At 38.1% G+C, this 21,659-nt stretch overlaps 3 protein-coding genes across 3 annotated transcripts; 1 reads left to right on the top strand and 2 right to left on the bottom strand.

Annotated features, from left to right (window-relative positions):
- Positions 1-6,928: 6,928 nt before the first annotated feature.
- Positions 6,929-8,309, bottom strand: LOC113778161 (transcription repressor OFP3-like). Its single transcript, XM_027323462.1, has one exon. The coding sequence runs from the start codon at positions 8,240-8,242 to the stop codon at positions 7,028-7,030; it is 1,215 nt and encodes a 404-aa protein (XP_027179263.1). The 5' UTR covers positions 8,243-8,309; the 3' UTR covers positions 6,929-7,027.
- A 2,874-nt stretch (positions 8,310-11,183) lies between these two features.
- LOC113781671 (transcription repressor OFP17) lies at positions 11,184-11,972 on the top strand. Its single transcript, XM_027327645.1, has one exon. It carries the CDS (start codon positions 11,199-11,201, stop codon positions 11,751-11,753), a length of 555 nt encoding a protein of 184 aa, XP_027183446.1. The 5' UTR covers positions 11,184-11,198; the 3' UTR covers positions 11,754-11,972.
- Positions 11,973-12,922: 950 nt separating this feature from the next.
- LOC113782218 (protein GRAVITROPIC IN THE LIGHT 1) lies at positions 12,923-14,748 on the bottom strand. The gene has a single exon (XM_027328123.1). The coding sequence runs from the start codon at positions 14,442-14,444 to the stop codon at positions 13,116-13,118; it is 1,329 nt and encodes a 442-aa protein (XP_027183924.1). The 5' UTR covers positions 14,445-14,748; the 3' UTR covers positions 12,923-13,115.
- Positions 14,749-21,659: the final 6,911 nt, after the last annotated feature.

The following is a 21,659-nucleotide window of genomic DNA, read 5'->3' on the forward strand; positions in this document are numbered from 1 at the left end:
GCTCCCCAGGAGATGCCCCTGACCTGGCTTAAGGGTCCTCCTCTTATCACGCGCAACTATAAATATTACAGTGATCAAGCTGAATTTGAGCCAAAGTTCGAAATTTTGCCCAACACAAAATGCTATTCGTGTTAGGTTTGACTTTAATTGACAAATTAAAATCAAGTTAAACTTGAGCCAAAGTTCGAAATTTGGTAAATTAAGATTGAGCAAACTCTATCCGGGATGAACTTGATTCAAGTATCAAGTTGTAATTTAATTACCTTTCTGTCCTGACTAAATGTGGTCGAATACGTACGTCTTAAGAAAGAAAGTGACATCGACCAGCAAGGGTTCCATTCATTATGATCGTCATCAAGACTCGAAGAAGACGATTAGCTTAGTCAAAAAAGAAGTTCGTTTCTGCAATCCCCTCCAGCCTCCCAAGTTCCGGGGCCACCAAGGCAATGCCCGGATGCGACACATGCACGCAATTTCCTTGTCCTGTGTCCAACCCGACTCCCCCCGAACCAGCCTTTTTCTTTAGAGATGAATTTGGAACTTCCATTTTCCTTTTGATCAGGATTTCACTGACTAGCACAATTTATTTAATTAATGGCCACGAGCACCTTTCTTTTATCCAAAGAAAAGGGCATCAATTCAACTAATTTTTGGGTAAAAAATAAAATCTGGTTGCAGCCTTGGTTTATAACAAGTATAGTATAGCAGCTGAAGAGATGTTCCAGTCTCTTTTTCTTCTTTTTTTTTTTCTTTTTTGAAAAAAGAGATATTTCAGTCTTGGAGCAACCCACGTTGTTTTTGTTTAATACGAGTATGTGGACTTCCGAGGAAGAAGACAAATTTGAGAGAGAGGACAAGGAGGTGGTGCATTGGCTGTGGTTGAAGACTTGAAGAGACTGGTTGCTGTTGACTTTTCCCGTCTTTCGTTTTAAATTAAGATTTGGGCAAATCCACCTCAAAGATAGCAGCTTCCCTTGATTGCCTCCCGACCCGACCCGACCGTCTCGTTAATCATCTTGTCAATAAATCTTATCAACTAAAAATCTGTCGGAAAGAAAGAGTCGAGGCTTAGCAGAAAGTTTGCAAGACTTTACGACAGAATCCAGCAGGATTCTTAAACAACTTCAACATAAAAGTTGATGCAGCAAGTTTGATCGCCTGATCATGCGATGAAGTCAAAATGCTGGCTTTAGCCTCTTAACGGTCAAATTTACGCAAGAGAGAGAGCCATTATAAATTGATACTACTACTAGATTAATTTCATAAAAAGAGTTAAGCATTTCGGAGGTGTTGGGTTGGGTTTTGCCAGAGAGTCAAAAGCAGCATTCTATCTTGAACACGATGAATAACGAACCATTTATGGGGTTAGAGCATGCCGTGTTTCCATTTTGTCAATTCTGGAACAAACCCACTGCAGAATTATGCTGGTCTTGCATGCCACTAAAATTGAGCATTTATGGTGGATCCTTTCAAGCAATTATGATGTTCCGCCTTTTTCTAAAGGTCTTTTCGTTCTCTCTTGCTTTCCTGGTTTTTATTCATTTCTTTCTGGGGAACACAAATTTCCATTAATACGTGTGGGACTCAATAATTATCATAATAATTCAAGTCTATAAATCTGTGTTGCCTACTTTTTTGCAACTTGTGGAAGGCATGACATGCCGTTAATCAATACGTCACATTCCAGCAAATTCGTTTACGAAACCCATATTACTTTCGTCAACTGGTTGATCACATTTAATTCTCTCGGTGTGTTTGAAAAGAACCAGTCCGAAGAGTTATTTGTCATACTATTAAATAAAAAGAAAAGGACTCGTCGAGCGTGCAATGAAGGGCAGCTCCTCATCTCCCGTGTTTTCATTGATGTATAATATACTCCCTTCGTCCCATTTTGATAGTCCTGTTTTCCTTTTTCGTCTGTCCCAAATTGTATTCCACTTTTCAATTGAAGAATGTAGTTGTATTTTAATTTTTCTAAAATGCCCTTATTCAATGTAAGTTGTAGTTACTATAAACCTATCCCATTTAATGAGAGTTGATTCTTTTTTTACCATCAATTCAAGTTCCCATAAAGTTGTACTCTATTTAATGTGAGGGTATTTTAGGAAAATAGCAATCTAAATTTACTTTTCCAACAAAGTTAACTACTTTTTCTTAAACTGTGTGAAAAAAGAAATGGGACTATCAAAGTGGGACGGAGGGAGTATAAACTTTCGGAGGTGGGAGATCCTTATGGAGAGCTACTACTACGAAATACGAAGTAGTAGTAGTATATATTTTTGGAGAGCAGATCCTCTGTCCAATATTTTGTATCCAATTTTCTGTCCAATGTGAAACTACGTAGTTTCACTTTATTATATCTGCTGATGTGGCAACTAAAAATAGGTGGCGTTTGGCTGCCTTATACTTCTTTCCAAAAAAGAAGAAAGAAAAAGAAGTATAAAGCAGCCAAACTGCCACCTATTTTTAGTTACCACACAGCAGATATAATAAGTGAAACTACGTAGTTTCACCTTGGACAGAAAATTAGACACAAAATAAATATTGGATAGAGGATCTGCTCTCATATTTTTTAGGCGAAATGGATGATCTTTATTCCATGTGAAGCAAAGGAGTCTTGTCTCTTTAGTACTTGCAGAATCTGACCCTCAAATCCATGACTTTTCCTTTGCCAAATGACCGGGTCAAGGTGCCCGGAGAGCCTTATCCTGTGCTGTGGAGTGTGGACCCGATTGTTTATGTGCCACTACTATAAAACCCAGCCCCTTCCCCCCTAAAAAAAAAGAAAAAGAAAAACCTTTTAAGTTGAAATCCCTTGTAACGAAATTAGAATGGTCCTTTCCACCAAGATGCCCGTGATTGAATAGGACGCCGAAAGGGGAATAAATTTGTTATTTGCTAACCCTTTTGTTTTTTTTTTATTAATAATAAGTGAGAGATTTTAAATTCAAAATATTTTAATTACAATCCTTATCATCTTACCACTCATCCCAACTCTTCTCAAGTTAATTACTGACCTTTTTTTTTTTTATTAAATTACGCTCCCTCCACTCATACCATCAAATACATTCCTCCCTCTATTTAATTGCTAGCCTATTAATTTTTTGTTCCATACTTAATAAAACCGAGCGGGAGAAAGAAGAAAGGGTGCAAAACTTGATGATATCTCATGCCATAGTAATAATAAAGGCAGGGATAATTTCACAAACCTCCCCTGAGGTTTCTAACACTTACCCTACACCTCCTGAGGTTTTAAAAATTTCACTGACCATCTTTGCTTTTGAGATTTTGGTAACAATTCAGTCCAAATAAGATTAATATATTATTGTCATGACTCATGAGTGAGATGAGAGAAGATTGTTAGTCCTTAAAAGGTCGAAATAATTAGTAAAGTTGAAGGGGGTAAATGCAATTCAGAAACTTTCAAGCACCACATCGGGAACTCGTACCTTGATTTCTGGTTCAAAATCACCTTCACTCCCAACACAAGAACAAATCTTCACTTTGTCTCCATTTTCTTCTTCTTTTTCCTTCTCTTCTCTATTTCTTTCCTTCTAGTTATATGCCAACGATATCAGAAACGTGTTCAATCATCCTTATCAAACTATAGCTGTCAGAAAAAATGGTGCCAAATTTCTTCATCAATTGACGCCTTTATGTAATGGAGTTTTATCAGCTTAATAAAACATCAAAATTTTGTTATTCTAGCTAAATGTAACTAACTAATTCAGATCCGATTGTTCCCTAAATTTAGGTTAGTAATGAGCCCTGCCTTCACAGGACAAAGTGATAATTTCAGCCATCATGACGTAAGCAAAGCGCTCCAAATATCTGTCAGCAGAGGTCAGTGAAATTTTTAAAACCTCACGAAGTGTCAATGCTAGTGTTTTAAACCTTTGGGCAGTTTGTGAAATTATTCCATAAAGGTGTGATGGACGCATGGTATCTGATCCTTGTCCCTAACGTGTTAAAAAGCGTAATACGGAAGCTAAAGCGTAAAAGCAGCGCAGCCAGCTGACCTCATTTTTCTCTCTACCAATTCAGTTCAAGGGATACATCGCATTTTGCCACATTTTCACAAAGAAAAGAGAAGTGGTTTTATCTAACAGAAATGCCTCTTGTTTTGGCGCCGCAGACATGCTTCAAGCAACCCTCCCGATTATGCCGGGGGGTTTCCTTTCTTTTCTTCTAATTTGTCTCGTCGGTTCGGGTCATTTTTTTTTTTTCTCAATTTTTTTTTTTGGGTCTTCAATTTTCTTCCGTTTCGCCTGTCTCCAATCATTGACCCTTGCAAAGGGGAGAAGAAATCAAACATGCCCTCCTACCTCCCCCCCCCCCCCCAAAACAACAAACCCCGCCCCCATACCCAAAAAAAAAAGAAAAAAAAGGAGGGAGAGAAAAAAGTCCTAGTACTAAAATTGCAGAAAACATAACATAAACAACAGGAGTAGTTAGTTGGCCACAAGTAATAAAGGGACAAAACACCTCTAAGCGAATTCTTAGACACTCCGATTAACTAATTTAAAATTCCATCAGCTTCAATTCTGCCATCAACCAGCTGGCCTCCACATATAACTTTCTTAATTTGTTCATCCAAAACTTTTCCCCAACAAAACAATACTAGAATGCACTCTATTTTATTTTATTTTTATTAGGTCCTATACTCGAATATTCTGATTAAATTGTTAAGTCAGATAAAGAAAAGACAAAGCTCTTTTCTTCGGTTGGGAGTAGCACTGGCGACAAGTTATCCCGATTCCCATATAATAATCTCCACATTCTGGTACCTTTATCGTCCTATCGCACATGACACGATACCAAAGTCATGGTTATTTAATTTTGATTAAACTCTCTAAGTGCCGAAAAAAGGAAAATAAAAAAGGTTTGGTTGAATATATGATATTTTTTTTATTACGTGTTTATTAAGTACCTAAATGGTACTTTCTCATGCCAAACAAGACCATTCGAATTATACTAACCAGTACGTTTCTGGTACATGGCAAATCCTAAAATTTAGTTAGGTATTTCGGTACCTAAATACCTAACCTGCGTAGCTTGCGCCTTGCAGAAAGGGGACCTAAAGAGATAAATGGAAAGTTGGAATAGACCGAACCACCACCACCACCGATCCACCGGTTCAGATCGAAGAGACTGAACCACCATCGATCCAAATGGATGCCTACGTATCTACTGTCGAAATTTTCAAAAAAGCCTGAATATTTATAATGCAAATTAAGAGATTTGATCTCTTGATCTACACTCAAACTACTTACATACAAATACTATATGCATCCTACGAAAACTGTCCTACATACATCTGAAATCACCATACGGTATATTCATCAGCTTGGTGGTCCTTTCTCAAATTATGTGTGTAATGTGACAAGACTCGAGAGAGAGAGAGAGAGAGAGAGAGCAATATACATTACATGCTAAGATTGATAGATATGGTTCATCATGGGCGCAATTTGTTTAAATTTGAGCAACGAACTACTGCGTGGTCCAGTTGCATGGCATGGCAAAACGCTTAATACTGAAGCCACGTAGTATTCGGAGCTCTGCCAAAATAGGATCTAACAACCTCTTTGCTCCCCGTGCATTTCCCCGGTGGTCCAATTTCCGCGTTTTGCTTAAACAAGTAGATTAGTGCTTAAACCGATTCTTAAGCCGGATAATTTCTGCGTTTGCCTCTTGATATAATACAAGAACGAGACACGTTAAGCAGGTTTAGCATGCGCAGTTGTCATGAATGAGGAACATAGAATTGAATATTTTATGTCCGGTATGCAAAAGGGACCAGGCAAAAATGATTTTCGTCCATCGAAACAATAATGGTATAGTAATCCATGCATGGTTCATTAATAATGTGATCCCGAGGGTCCATTTTGTTGTGCGCATCAATATCAAAGGTACCTTTTCAACTTTTAAACCAACTCTGCAAAATCAAAAGGCAGCATTTACCAATAATAGGATTTCTTTTCTTCTTCTTCTTTTTTGGTTTATTGTTTTCTCTTCCTCGTTTCCCTTGAAGACAAAACCGGAAAGTAGATGAGTTTCAGACATCAACCCCGGTATATGTTGTACAGGTAACGGCCATTTGTGCTCAAGGGCCGAGACCCATTACTCGCTTACTCATTCAAGTAGGGGTCCGGGGCTAGTAAGAAGCTTGTAATTTAGTCTATATCTCCAACAATTCAACAAAGCGACCTAGAATAATGCATAAATTAAGAGATGGGATAACATTTGAATCTCCTTTATTAGGAGATTAATTACCACACTTGAGATGATTCTCAGACATCCACAGCCGTAAGGGGGGAAAGTGTTTTTTTTTTTTTTTTTTTTTTTTTTTTTTTCCAAACAGCGATGTCTACACCTACACTTACTCCTATATACTATGAGTAGATCAGACGAGAGAGCACTCGCTGGGTTTAAGAAGTCAAGAAATCTTGGCATTTAATCCTGACAAGGAGATTTGATCCTCTAATCTTCACCTCCAAGAGGGACTTGAGAGGGCCAGGTCCAGTGGTTAAGACTTAAAGAGGTGAAGGGGTTGCAATATCCAGAATCCACTTTCTAGTCTATGCCTACCAAAAGTAAAAAATGCAATTGCAATGACAGGTGTGTGTCGTGCAGTGACAGTTATGCCCAAATGGCCCCCTTATTCAGCATTCAACAACTCAATGCAATCTCTTGTCAGAATGTAACATTCCATAAATTTTTTAAGAAATCAGTTCTCACACGATCACACACAACTGCGCTCTCTCATTACTTTCTGCTCTTTCAGCAGAGCAGTTTGGACACTTTTGGATTCATCTGTTTTTTGTTCCATTGCTGACAGAACCTCAAATCTGGCTTGAGAAGGGACAGGACTGCATTTACATGTGTGAGCTTGTGTCAGTATATAGAACGTGGACTTTTGTCGGATATATAAGTAATTAAATTTTCTAGTAGTAATAACTAATAAGTGCTACAAGCTTACAAGTCGAGGATAACAGGATTTTTTTTTTTTTTTTTTTGTTAAAACAAGTTACAGATCAGGCATGTTGAACCAGATTTGCTCAAATGCCTTGATGATGAGCTCATGATACTCATCTGAATTTAATGAAAGATAACAAGCAAGAAGCTCTTCTAAATCCTTTGATGCCCGGATATTGTTTTCTACGATCATCTCCATCATCGATTCTCTGAAGTCTTTTTCAGGATCGATGGATGCTTTTACTATTGCAAAGCTCTCTGAGAAGCCCTTTTTCTGCAATGTCTTTGAACGCCTATTACCTGACACGCTCTTTCTGCCTTGACCCTGAATTTTCTTGCTTGCTAGTTTTGGAGAATTAGCCCTCAGCTTTATCCCAGTAGAGTGGGAAACAGATTTCCGCGTTCCAGGGCTGCTTGTTGTTTCTCTTTTTGCCTTGACAGTTTCCTCCCTGACAGTTTTGCTAGAAACTGAACCATGACGGGCTGCCGATTCCCTTTCCAATTTAGGCGAGTTCCTAAACTTGGCTGCTTTTTCTAATGCATCGTCGAATTTTGCAGGCTTTGTCAGAATTGGAGGGAGGTCCTCCAGCTCTGGCATTTTGTCAAATGCATCTAGCTTCTCAATTTTCCTAGTGTAGGATTTTGCATTCACATCAATAATGATATCAGTAGCCGAAGAACTGAATCCACAGCTGCAAGAACTAGACCTTGATGCCAGTCCATTGGGCGATTCAGGTGCATCAATGACATCGGACTCGAACACTGAGGATGGAGATCTCAGGAAGTCCGGCTCAACAGAACTATCAGTGGAAGAATCAAACAAGTCTCTGACCAAGGCTTGTTCAGGCTTCAGCCAGACTGAAGTTACCGAGGAGGCATGACAATTACAATGATCATCAGAGGCGAAAGAGGTCGTATTCATCCGTCTTGGAGAAGGTCTATAAACAGTCTTTCTTCTTGTTCTTCTCTTTGATGATCTTCTTGGTGGATCAGGGAAGTGAAGATGATCAGAGCCTTTTGGTAATGTGCTTCCATGGCGAAATTGGTGGCTGCCTTTTGTGCTGAAATCTGAGCTGTAGTAGTAAGATTGTCTTGGCTGAGAGAGGTAGTAGGGCGATTTCTGAGAGGGGGCTTTAGTACTGGTTGAGGATGACTTTTTCTTGGCAGGAGGATGAGAAGCAGCCCTGCTTCTGCTGCTCATATCTCTGAGCTTGTAAAACCAGGCATTTGGCATCATATCCGACAATCTAAATCTGTAATTCCCCATTATAACAATAAAGCTTTTCTTTCTTTCTTTCTCTCACTCCCTCTTTGGCTCTCTACCTGGTAAGCACGAAAGCTAAATAAACAGATGGAGATACAATGAGAAGTTCTATAGTGAAAAGCCTGGGAAAATAAAGCGTCCTCTATGGTAGCATTAAAATAAAGATGGGGACCCAATATGGACTGACAGCAAGTGGAGCAAGAGGCCAGGTTTTCTAAATTGCCTGCCTTCAATCATCACAAGCGGCGCAATCTTTTTTTATTTTTCCTGTCTGTTGATCCTATGCTAAATTAACTAAAACTTGATACTGTTTCTCCATCTCTAAAGCAAATATTATAGTTTTATTCCAACCGTGTGGCTTCAGAATCTATAATATGCCTGCTGTTGCTGTGGCTTATAGGATAAAAGATCAACCTGGGACTCCTCAATTCTGTGGCATTGTAGTTTTTGTTATCTGGCCACTAATCAGCTGCCATGATTTTGTGGCATCTTAATCAAAAGATATTCCCATATGGCTCCTAATTTTTTTTTTCTACTTAGTGGTATTCCAAACTTTGGATCAAACTAATTTCCTAAAATTGTGTAGAGCCTTGTCCAAGGATATACAACGAGGTAGCACGCGGAGGTCAGTCACGAAACCTGCTGATAACTATCATCAAACGATATGAAATCAATCGGACTACCCACGGAACTGTATGACTCCTAATTACTCTACTTAAAAACGATAAAAGAAAAGAAGTGAGGTCAACAGCAAAAAAGGCCCGTGTCTCCACAAAGTGCAATTATCCAAAATTCCATATGCCCCAGAAAATGATGGCATGCAGAACCTTTCAACTGTATAGAGTTGATCCACACGCGTGCAGTGCTAGACCCTTTTAATTCATTTTAGGATGCCTGCACAGAATCACAGTCCACAGATGCATCAGAACCTTTGTTGAAGGAAAAAATAATAATGCCAAGAATAAAGGCAGGCAAAATTACACCTGTTTCAGTTCAAACTTTAATATATGCAGCGGAAGACATCTGCAGTATTTATTTGGACTTTTGGATAAGAAATTATTATGTTAATGCGGTTAGTCATCCAGTAGAACAGCACAAAAATGTACCGTAATCACTAATCCCAACTGAATACTACATTTTGATTTCTTCGAACATGGGTTTCACTTTTCAGGCACTTCAAAATTTGGTAGAAGTATCTTCCATTATGAAACCAAAGATCGTTGGAACTTGTAATCTAGTGTTTGGTTTTCCCCCCCTTCTATTTTGAGTGGGATGCATCTTGGCCTAACTTGACTGCAGGAGCAAGAAACCTATATCGTGCTGCTCTTCTTGGTTTCTCCGACCCATCACCATCACGGCTGAGACACATGGACAACCCCGGACCAGCCTAGCTCTGACCCCAGTAACTTGGGTCAAAGATAATTCTTTTCCTTAATAAGTTAGAACAACTTTTGAATATTATTCATCTATTTCGAGCAAAAAAATTATTATTCATCTAAAAATAATAGTAAATGCAAAATTTACAACTCTAGACATGTGGAAATGCAAATTCAGTTGCGGCATAAGAATTCGGTGGGGATGCTATTTGGTCAGAACCCCATTCTGTCCGCCTAATATAATTGATTTTTTTTTTTTTTTTTTTTTGCGGGGGTAGGAAACTCGAAGAAAACATCGATCGAGAGTTTATAGGTAACAGCTTCAATTTAAAAGAACACAGCGAATGTGTTTGGATAGCAAATCATTTATATTTTAAGCAAATTTATCTGATTACATTATAAACATAATTTTTTTAATTATCTTTTTATTTCATATATATTATATTAAAAAAATCATAAATATTTTGTAAAAAGATTATCTCAGATTATCGCCTATTCAAAGTTCAAACACACTCACTGTATCGCCGTAGCTGCTGAATTCACGTACTTGAGAGTTTTCCGATGATTTAATTGACAACGCATGATTGATTTGGTCCATCCCAAACCATGTGTCAATCGGAGAACCGTCCCAACTCCCAAAAATGAATGACACGTCCATTTCAGCTAAACTCAGGTTGAGGCCCGTTTGCATGTTTGCATGGCAGACCATCAATCCAATTAAGACACCCTACGGCCCAATCCAAAATCTCTGCTGCCTATGGTCTTGGACCGAATAAACTGGACCACGTCTGATTTAACAGTAGTGATCTAATTGCAGCCAGACCCAAAAGATAAATAAGTAAATAAATTTATGTAACCCTTGAGCGATTTTCACCGCAAAACCTTCTTTCATTTTCTCTTATGAAGCCCACGAGAGATTCGAGAAAATTTAGCAGAAAATTGGCGATGGATTTGACCTAATTGCTGATTCCTTCCCCCCCCCCCCTCCCCCTGCGCGATTTTTCTCCTTCCCAGTGAATTCTCTCTCCATTTCTCACAATGCAAAGTATGATTATTTTAAATTTAACTAATTATAACGCTTGCCACTATTCCAAAGGAATGGAGGATGGAATGATCGGGTAACTGAAGATAACAGTGTTGAGAGTCCAATACTACCACAAAGAAATGTGACTTCAACATTACCGGCTCTGCGAATAAAATTTGGGCCAATTGAGTGGATCGCGATTACTGTGGGCCTCTCAATGGGTTGTGCTGCCTAGCTCAAACCCAATAGGAGCTATCAGCCATCACGGTCACTTAGTCTCCGGCGAGACGTGACTTCCACTTCTCCAGTAGCATCTGCCAACCACCACTAGCACCAACATGGCAAACACCTCCCACGCGATATATAATGCCACCACCGTTCTTGCCAGCGTTCCCCGTATTCCTTAGGCACCAATCGCCAAAAATAGTACCAATACCTAAACCTTCATCATAGCAAACGGCAGAAAACATACACTAACAACTGCTATCACTTTATTTCCATTCCTTCCCTTCATCGACACGCTGTCCTCCTTGAAAATCATTATTATTATTATTAAGTGATGAAGGTGAGAAATCCAAGTCCCTTCAAATGCAAGCTTTTCAATCCATGCAAAAAGTTGCTACATTTCTTTAAGCTTAGACTTGGGAAGCCCCTCTTTATAAGAGCCCTTCAGTTTCGTCGTTCCAAATATCCTCCCAGAAAGCCAAGAAAGCGAGTCCTTTCCATTTTTGATTGCCTAATGCCATCAAGAGACATGGATCGAGTCCTGGAGCTCAAGAGCTTTTCAGATGCTGGCCACAGCAGAGCACCATTTCCCTCGCCTCTCACGCCTGCTTCCGTGAAGATGAGGGCAGCCATTGAAGAGGTAGTTTCTGGGGAGGAAGAGGTGGAGGATGCGTGCAGAAGCTTCGAGAACCACTTGGTTGACATGATTGTTGATGAGGGGAAAATGAGAGATCTCATGGATGTAGAAGAGCTGCTCCATTGCTGGAATAATCTCAAGAGCCCTGTTTTCATTGACTTGGTATGCAGATTCTATGGAGAGTTATGCAGAGATCTGTTTTCCAACAGTCCCCAACAGAGTGCCATTGCTTCAAAGACGCTCCTACACTAGGCTCAGTACCATTTCCAGCAGCAATGTCTGTCTTCTTCAAGTTTCTGTGCTAATTATTCAATATTCGGATTGACACAATAAACCATCCTTCTAAAAATCACACATTTTTCGTTTGTAGCTCATCATTCTAAGTAAGCATGAGGCAGCAAGAACAAATTAATGCAATTGTCTGTAAGTGAATCTATTCAATAACATGGACTCGAGAAGTTTTAAGGAACAGCAGGCACTTGAGGTTGCATACAAGTCCATTGAAAGAGGGCTCCTCGATACGCTGAAGATGAACCCCAGAATTCCACGAACTAATCTGGAAGCTAAGCTACGTCTTTTCGTCAGGCCTCCAATTGCCTTCAATTATCCAAGCACTTAAAATTTAAGCAGTGAAATAATCAATTGAAGTCTGCGCTGCTTTGAGTATTATCATGTCTCAGCTCATTAGACCAGAAACGCTTTGCCGTGACGGGTGCTTCTGCACCCAAAAGTCAGCAAACCACTAACAATAGCATGCTCAGACATCCGTTGACTTACATGTGGATTCCACTTGGATTCTTGTTAGCTTCCACCAAAGGTTGGGGAAGTGACCCTACTTTTAAGGGGAATCCACAAGATGGATCATCCAAGGGCAATAACGAGGCAAGGTACAAAACGAAAGAGGTATGTATGAATGTAATCCCAGTGTTGGAACTCTTATAAATGTTGTCCATAGAGAAAAAAAATGCTTTCAACCAACCTTATTTAGTATAAATACTTTCGAGTTTCGAGTACAGGGCAAGACGAGCCACTATGCAGAACAGGTTATAAGTTTTAATACAGCATCTAACTGCTGAATACACCACCCACTCAGCCAGTTAATCTAAAGTTCTTCTAGTTGTGTATCTTTTAAGCGTCGAACTGGTTCCCTTCCCACTGTGACACTTCAAAATAGACAACCAAAAGACCGCATTAGCGAGACAGATGCCATCCACATGGCTACTCAATTTATCATGAACACCCCGGAAATGTACCAAGCTAAATTCACATACAGCAGTGTTTCGGAGAAGATACCTCAACTATAAGCATTTATCAATCAAACAGCAACTAAATTAGCTATGATTTTGCTCGCCACTATCTATAAAGGAGGCGGCAAAGATCAATGCAAACGTATTCAACAGAGAAGATATAGACGGCATACCTAAAAAGATACATATTTAGGTTGTTACATAAGAACCAAAATTTTACAGCAGCGAGATAATTAATAGTGTAATCATAGCACCAGTTACATCACCACAGCCAGAGAAAGATAAGCATATAGATTTATATATTGTAATTAACTGCACTATTCTAAATTGTCTTACTTTACCAGAAAGCGCAAACACCTCTTCCCTATCAAGCAACATTTGAGGACCTCACTTTAGAAAGATAGACTTGAGACCTTATCAAAGTGTCACCGATTCTAAACCCAGGCAAGATCATAAACTCAACTTTAAACCTCTTATCTCCTCGACTGACCATGAATGCATCATCCTTCAACTCCTCTACACATTCCATGTAACTGCCTGAGAAATCACTTCCTCGATCAACATAAAAAATCTCAACTTTTGGAATTGTTGCACTGTAAGTTCCTTGCAGGATCCAAACCCATCTTGCCATTCTGACAAATGCTCTGTAGAATGGTGTATATGGATGCAATCCATTGGTCACAAATGTTCTATGGTCAGTGTTGCCGAAAAAGGATGTTTCCATCCACGGATGAATTAACAATAGGTACTTTTTTCTGCAAAATTTTGCAAACTCAGATTGTGGTTCCTCAATTAGAACATTAATTGGGTCATCAAGTGTCATTATTCTCTCTGTATCGCATGACTGGGACGAGAACCCATGAAACATTCTCCGGGCAATGTAAGCTTCGAATGCATACTTCTTGTGGGACCTCTTGGCATACACAACCTTATTTTCTATAGCATTTGCAGCGTGGTCTAAATCCCAACCCGAAACTTTCATTAAGGCAATCAATGGCTTAGCAAAATCGTGAGTTGCCTTTGAAACTGCTTTCACAATCTCCTCAAAGGAAGAAACATTCACAGTCTTTATACACTCCATTCCTCGTTTCTTAAATTCCTCACTCAACCTCTTGTTTTCCAACTTCAAATCCTCAAGCTCTCGATGCAGATTAACCACCTTAGCCTCCTTAGTTTTGACTTCAGACTTCAATTTCTCCAAAAGCCGCTCTTGAACTTGGATTTCTGCAAGCAAAAGAGCCAAGCAAGCAGAAACAGAATTCACTTCCCTCAACTGCTTTTCCTTAAAAGCTCGCTTAATCGCGCAGAGTGTTTCAAGTTGAGAGACCACAACTTCATCAGCTGCAACAATTTTATCAGGGTCATAAGGAATATGAGCTTCTTGAAGCTTAATATAAGCTAACTTTACAGTTGAAACTGTATCAAACAACTTGCAAATCTCCAAATGCCCACATTCACATCCTACACTCCCCTCGTCAACCAGATGGATCTTCTCATTATCACGCTCGGCCTCCGCAGAGAGATCACTGCTGGTTTCCTCTCCTAAAAATGCCACCTTTTTACCACCATCACTGCACTGGTTTTCGGCAGTAAAGACCCCAATGGACATGAACTTGCAAACTCTCGCAAATCTGGAAACAATGTCTGAAATATTCGAAGGGGTATTGGACGGTTTAGCAGCTGCACATTCCATCATCCCCTCATAATATGCTTCCAAACCCTTTTTTTTAAAAAAAAAATCTGATTCCAAGAAACCAGACCAATGGGAAAGTGGGATTTCAGGAAGGAAGGAAAAGCATGATTCCCTCTGAAATTAGCCTTAAACAAATGGCCCAAAACAAATAAAGGTTCAAACTTCAATTCAGTAACAAGAAAAAATAATGCCAGTAGTATTAGTAAGATTCTCAACAAGTTAAAAGAAAAAAAAAAGAGTTAAATTAACAGCAAACAAGACATCTAGGTCTTCATAGATTTGTAACTTCACAAGCAAGTTAAAATAGAAAGATTCGTTAGCTTTACTACGAGGCTATTCAACCAAGAAATCAAATAGTAGTAAAAAGAATATGCAGATTGGGAAAAAAAAAAAAAAGATAAAAGCTTTGAAAGAAACAAAAGGAAACGACAAAATCTTACTGCGAAAACGCAATAACAAAAATCCACCAACTTTTACTGTTAACAAGCTCCAAAAAACCGAAGTGGCTTTATTCGTTGCTTGAGGGGCTGGGAAGTCACGGCGAAGAGAATCAATGGGATGGAAAAGAGGTTAAAAGGGAAACAGAGGAGGCATTTTGATGATGGAAAAGGCCGTGGGAATAGAGACAGCAGTGAGGTTGCAGCTTTATTTGATTCAAGATGGTGGACAGCTGGGGTTCTGACACTTTGGGAGCAGGGACGACGTCCTGTGGTACCTAAACGGTTGGGTCGAGAGTCGAGACAATACTAAAGAAGTTGAGGAGAAGAGGGTGATTGGAGAAGCTCGAGCCTAGAGAGAGTTTGGGTACTACGGCTATACTTTTCTCTGCAGAGAAACCAGCGAGTGGGAAAGGGAAAGGGAAAGGGAAAGGGGCAAAGAGCTTAGAAGGGAAGAGAAGCTATGCCCAAGCTTTCAAGTGTCAGTCAAGGGCGGGACGACAGAGATGTTTCTTTGAAGGTTCGTTTGGTTAGACTAAATTGAGCTCATTTGAATTGCTATTTTCTAAATTTTTTAAGTGTATATTATACTCCTCATTTGATGAGTGTGAAATAAAAAAATAATTAAAAAATATATGTATGATAAATGTAAAAAAAATTTATGTAAAACGTGCAACAAACATCACAGACTACTTTTTCGGATTAAAAAAAAAAAAAAAGAAACAAAGAGAGAGTGAATGGGCAGAAGTTTTCATTTCTAACTTGTAAAGTTCTGTAACCTTTAAATCAGACTAGCAGTAACTCGACTCATCGTATTCAGCCAGCCAGCCCAAAATTGGAAGCTTCAATCCCGCATTCGTATTCGGCTCTTTCTTTCAATTCTTTGGTCTTGGCCGAATTCTTCAGAAGAAAAGCGTATTCATGATTCATGTCACTGGCTTATGTATCCCAACATTTTCATTTCCATATTATTATTGGAATCCTTAACGAAGGCAGAGTTTTGAACACTTTGGTTAGTTTCTCTGATTTTAATGATCCATGCTGAGAAATTAGACGACAGGCAAACGACAAGGATTCATGCACGTTAGGCAATTCTGAGAGAGAGAAGAAGAAGAAGAACAATGGGTGATTTCTGGCCCATTTCTTGAATATATATAAACTTGCGAATATAAACAACGTAACTTTAAGGAACGAAAATTTGTTCTTTTGGACTTGAAAGATCTAAGCACTGCTATTGGTTCTTTAAACTGTTAATATAAACAACAAATGAAGCGAAAATCGAAGACTAAACCATAATTTAAAATTAAAAAAATAAAGAAATTGGTAGACAGTAGACTGCCAAAGATTTATGTATTTGAGATAAAAAAAATTGATTAGAACACGTCTGAATTGTTATTTTTTAAAATTTTTATAAAAGATAATATGATGTACATTAGATAAAAAGATAAATAAAAAATAGTAATTTTTTGGTTGAGATGAGGGTATATTGACAAATACAGGCCAGAAAACATACTACTTTTTTGGGTCTGGATGGGCTCTCTCAAGTCGACTTAACTAGGCTAACATCATTCTGGAGGTCCAACTCTTTCGATGGTAAGTTGGATCACAGCTGTTAATATGGCACAATTGGCCAGGTTATTCACGGAGGGTTGTCCAAATTCAACTTGGCCCAAACGAGTCGAGCGAAATTGGAGTCATCCTCCTGCTCATCCTTCCTTGGGCCCGTCTCTTTTTTTGATCCTTCGACAAGGCAAGGCGGTCACTGCTATCATTTCCATTGAGTACGCTAGGGGCGCGGGGAATGTGCACGCAATTGGTGGCACAGATTACACTTGGAGAACAATGCATAATGTATTGATTTTTGTTTTAATTTCCTTTTTTTTAGTAAGAGAGGAATAAGATTTAAGAAATGAGAAGAGACTGATGGATTTGAATTTTGAACCCCAGAATCTCTAATGTTTTGATTCGATTAGTAAAGACAAATCATTTCTTGACAAAAAGATTGATATTAAGACTATGTCAGAAGATAATTTATAAGTATTCCTATAACCGACCGATGATTGATTGCTAGTGATGGTGATCGAAGGCAATATCACCTAATTTTTTTTTTTTTGGTTCATTGAAAAAAAAAAAAGAAGAAGAAGAGATTGCACAAGGAGGAAGTAAATAGAAACTCAAAGGCAACAGACGTACAATTCAACAAAACAATGTAAAAAACCATAATAAATATTCTACCCGTATGAAAACTATTTGATCCCAACTATCTAAATTCAGAATAGCTCAATTTCCATTTTCCATTCTCAAGCTCACTCAATAATCACACCCGTGAATGTGATTCCAAACTCTTACACGGTCCACATTCAGCAGGGTCTTCCCCTTGATATCCTTTTTCATCTGAATATTTGATAGCGACCCATGATCAAGGTCCCTGTTCAGCTTCACGCTATATACTATTGTTATGGATGATATTAATGGTCTGAAGCTGGACTATTCATCAGATGGACTAGGAATTGAATGGTTGGGCAACTTATTTGTTTGGTTGATCTAGGCTATAACTGGTTCGAATCCCTTCTCGTTGGGTCAATTCTTGAGGCTCGGCAATTGCTTTTTACACCCTCAATGCTTTCAGTTATGAAGAAGAAAATTAAAAAGCTTTCTTTCCGCAGAAAGATTGAACGTGTCGTGTCTGTCGTACTTACTAAAGCTCGGAACTATGAATCTCAGCAAAGAAATTAACTTTTGTAGTTGAAAATTAAAATCGTATAAAAAAAATTAAAAGTTAAACTAATATCTCAAAGACCAAGGAAGCTGTTTTTATGTATGTGCCTAGCAATTCATTTTTGGTAATTGATTTTGTCATATAGCCCTTTTCCAAGAACATTAAAAGCCTAATAATTGATGTACAACGTGATTTGCATTTTTCTTTTCTTTTCTTTTCTTTTCTTTTTTTTCCCTGGGGTGAAGAGCACTGATTGGACTTCCTATTGAAGTTTGAACGACAAACAGCCCATATAATCGAGCCCCCGATAGTTCCTGGCAAGTGCTTCTTATCTCCAAATTTGGGCCCCTCCTTTCCTCTTCATAAGTTTGTCTTTCCGAAGGAGTCGCTGTCCTTCATCTGTTGTTTGCTCAATCATGGATCCATAGAAGGAGTAATTGGGGGTTGGGGTGGCGGGAGAGTGATTGTACCATAATTATTGTGTATATTTACATTTTAAACTGCTCATCATTACCCCCAAGAACAGAAAATTGCTATCTTGGGTCTTAAATTTTGTTATTCACCACTGCATTGGGTTTTTATACGATACATGTATAAAAATGGTATATATGGAAAGGTAGTTTACGCACTCCCTTCGTGCACAAGTTGTGAAATTAGAAGCTGGCATGTTTTTGGAAAGTAAAATAATAATAAGGGTTTTCTAACGGGTGCCCAATAGACACTTATAACGAGGAATGTACGCGAGTCGAGCTACTCGCGAGTATCTTGGTCAATGGCTTGGCTTGAACTCGGTTTGACCGAACCGAGTTCGAGCCGAGTCTCGAACTACTCGAATGTACTTTCGAGTCGAGTTTCGAGTCAGTATTTTGGGGCTTGTAGCTCATCGAGTTACTCGTCGAGTCAGGATATATTTAAATAATATATATAATTTAAATAATATATATGTATTATATTTATAAAATGACCGTTATGGGTATAATTTATACTGAATTTACAATATACTCTTCTTTATAATAAAATTCCATAATGGCAGAAGTGTAAATTTTTCGAGTCGAGTCAAAAAGCTTGATTAGACTCGGCTTGATAAGGTTTGACTAAAGATCGAGCCTTATCGAGTCGAGTCTTGAGTTTAAAGGGATTTTCTTGAGTCAAGTCTCGAATTACGATTTTTTAGGCTCGGTCGAGCTCGAGCCGAGTTACATATGAGTCGAGTCGAGCTCGAGTATAGCAATACTCGAGCTCGACTTGACTCGAGTACATCCCTACTTATAACACACCTACAATTCACTTAATTTATCATATGTATATACATATTTTAATAATTGTTACATTTCGTTATATTTATATACTTTTTCTATTTAATCTTGGGAAAATGACCTGTTTCATCCCTCATATTTCGTAAAAATATTCTTTTCGTCCCTCACTTTTAAAATGAAACAAATTTATCCCTGACATTTAAAAATTAAAGCTATTACATCCCTGAACATAATTTTCAATCTGAATCAAACCATCCAATAACTCAGTAATAAATTTCGAAAATAGAATTGACAAATCACTCGGTCAACTTCATCATATTTACATGACATTTATTAAACCAAAAAAATAAAAATTATAACATAAAAGGCCATTCTTTGTCTTGGAATAGTAGATTTTTTTTTTGGTAAATCTTTTCATGCACTATTAGTATATCCGATTGCGAATCTAGATGTGTATCATAAATATAAAATTTGATGTTTAAATTTAAATTAAAATGATATGACGATACATAAAACCGTCAGTGTATACAATGATAATGTAGGAAAGATTAATTTTTCTTTTTTTTGTTATAATTTTTTATTTTTAGGTTTATTAAATTTCACATGAATATCAAGTTGAATTAACCAAGTGATCTATCAATTACACCTCCAAAATTTGTAATCATGTTGATTGGTGGTTCGATTCAGATTGAAATTTGGATTCAATGATGTAATAACTTCAGTTTTTAAATGTCAATGACGAAATTGCTTCGTTTTAAAAATGAGGGACGAAAAGAATATTTTTGTGAAATGTGAAGGATGAAACCGATCATTTTCCCTTTAATCTTCACTACTCTCTTTTGTATTTATTTACTTTCTCTAATTAATCTTACATTTTTAAAAATATACTTTAACGAGTGGCGGAAGGGCACTTGATAAACTGACACATAATAATATTATAGTTGCTAGAAGTACAAATTACTCTAAGCAACTATTTTTTTAAATATTTTTTACCTTTGTATTTTAAGTATTTTTACTCTTGATTTTTACACGTTTTCGCCAATTCTTAAAATCCTAAACTATAAAACATAATGATTAACAAAATTTTAAATTATATGCTTATAACTTTTGATGTTCAATGTGTGCCAATGTTACAATGAATGTGATGCTATTAAAATATTTTTCGTAAATTAAATTGGTAATGAGCAAGTGAATACGGGGGTCTTCACATTGGTGGAGACAAAACAAAGGCACTTGACAGTTGACACATGCACGAATGGCTTAGCAATTCCGACAACTCACCGAAGCCTTTCTCACTAATATGCAACATGTTTTCTCTGACGATGGCGATGCTTGAGGTGCTTTCGTTGTCGCGAGATTGTCACCATGGGCCCGAATAACTCCCCCTCACTGCGAAGCTTCAACAATCTCCACCCACTCTCCTTCCATCTTCAATCGCAAACGGAAATTGGTGATGTGAAGAAGATGCTGGTGTAACTTCAAATTTTACAGGACGACTTTTAGTCACTGTAAAAGTTTGATACGCCCACTTTCTTCAAAAGTTTGGTACATCTAATGGTGTAGACTGTGTAGTCAGTAGTGAAACTGCATTTCGAGTAGCCATTAACAATCATAGTAAGGGTTCTATTTGAAAGTTGAAGCTCTAGCTTTGGTTTCCCCCCCCCCCCCCCCCCCCCAAAAAAAAATGGAAGGATTTCATTTATGACAAGAGAGCAGCCGTTCCAGTAAATCAACTTGAGCTGCTTCAAGCAGCTACATGGAACTGCAGCTTTATACAAAACTCAATCAAGCTGTGAGAGTCACCAATTCATTTCACTAGTTGCTTGATTTTATTAACGAAAACGAAAAAAGGAATGCCACCTGCACTTGAATTTATCAGGGACTCAAGTGAAAGTACAGTGATGTAATAACCAAATATGGTACATACTTCTACCACCCTTCAAAACCCAGAGAACAAGGAAATGGTGTTAATGATTTGGACATGATATGTGCCAGTTAAGGTACGTTCGAGTTGGACTCAACAAGCGGGTGCGAAATCATGCCATAATGCCTTTTTTTTTTGTGGTAACTTTGGGACCCCAATCAATTCCAAGTACCACATGTGTTCTAATTTTAAGTTGTAGTAAAAGCCTTTGCCCCCAGCCCCCTTGCATTCTGGAATCTACGGAAGTGACGGAGGACAGAGATTAGAGAGTGATGGGTGTTTTCTGCCATCTGCTCTGCTTATTTGATCAGAGAAACCACATCCCTCCCATCCCTCTAGGGTTTCAGAATGTTGCAAGTTGCGACACCTCCATCAGTGGAGTATATATGTTAGTACTACTACTGTCTTACAGTATTATTAGTTGCTAAACCCTGCAACTAATTAAACTAAGCATTTAACGAGTGTACAGGCATGAAAAGTTACGTAATTAGTGTATTACCGAGGACCAGATTGTCCTGTTAGCCTATAATTCATATCATTTAATTCCGCTGTCAAACCCTTCGCATGCATCTCTAATTATAATTATCTTGTTATTATTCCCTTGAATTTCCATGATCATTCGTAATACTAGTACTTTTCACAGTCTAATGTGAGACAGAACCTGCCTGCAGCAAATCAGTTAATTATGTAGTGGACAGATATTTTGTCACCTGGTTCTTTTTTGATGAACATGAAATAGAGGCAAGCGATTGATTGACATTGTATTGTACACAAGCCTAATTAAGGCCAGTAAACTAATCATACGTGGTGGGATATCATCATATTTCTGATTTAAAGCCAGGAATATTTTCAGCGTACTCTTAAGAGTAGTAAAAGTATTCT

Source organism: Coffea eugenioides, chromosome 1 (assembly GCF_003713205.1).
Source record: "Coffea eugenioides isolate CCC68of chromosome 1, Ceug_1.0, whole genome shotgun sequence".
Taxonomy (NCBI): Eukaryota; Viridiplantae; Streptophyta; class Magnoliopsida; order Gentianales; family Rubiaceae; genus Coffea; species Coffea eugenioides.

Bases quoted from the DNA above. Each gene is read 5' to 3' on its own strand.
- LOC113782218 (XM_027328123.1), bottom strand. From the start codon at position 14,444: ATGATGGAATGTGCAGCTGCTAAACCGTCCAATACCCCTTCGAATATT.
- LOC113778161 (XM_027323462.1), bottom strand. From the start codon at position 8,242: ATGGGGAATTACAGATTTAGATTGTCGGATATGATGCCAAATGCCTGG.
- LOC113781671 (XM_027327645.1), top strand. From the start codon at position 11,199: ATGAAGGTGAGAAATCCAAGTCCCTTCAAATGCAAGCTTTTCAATCCA.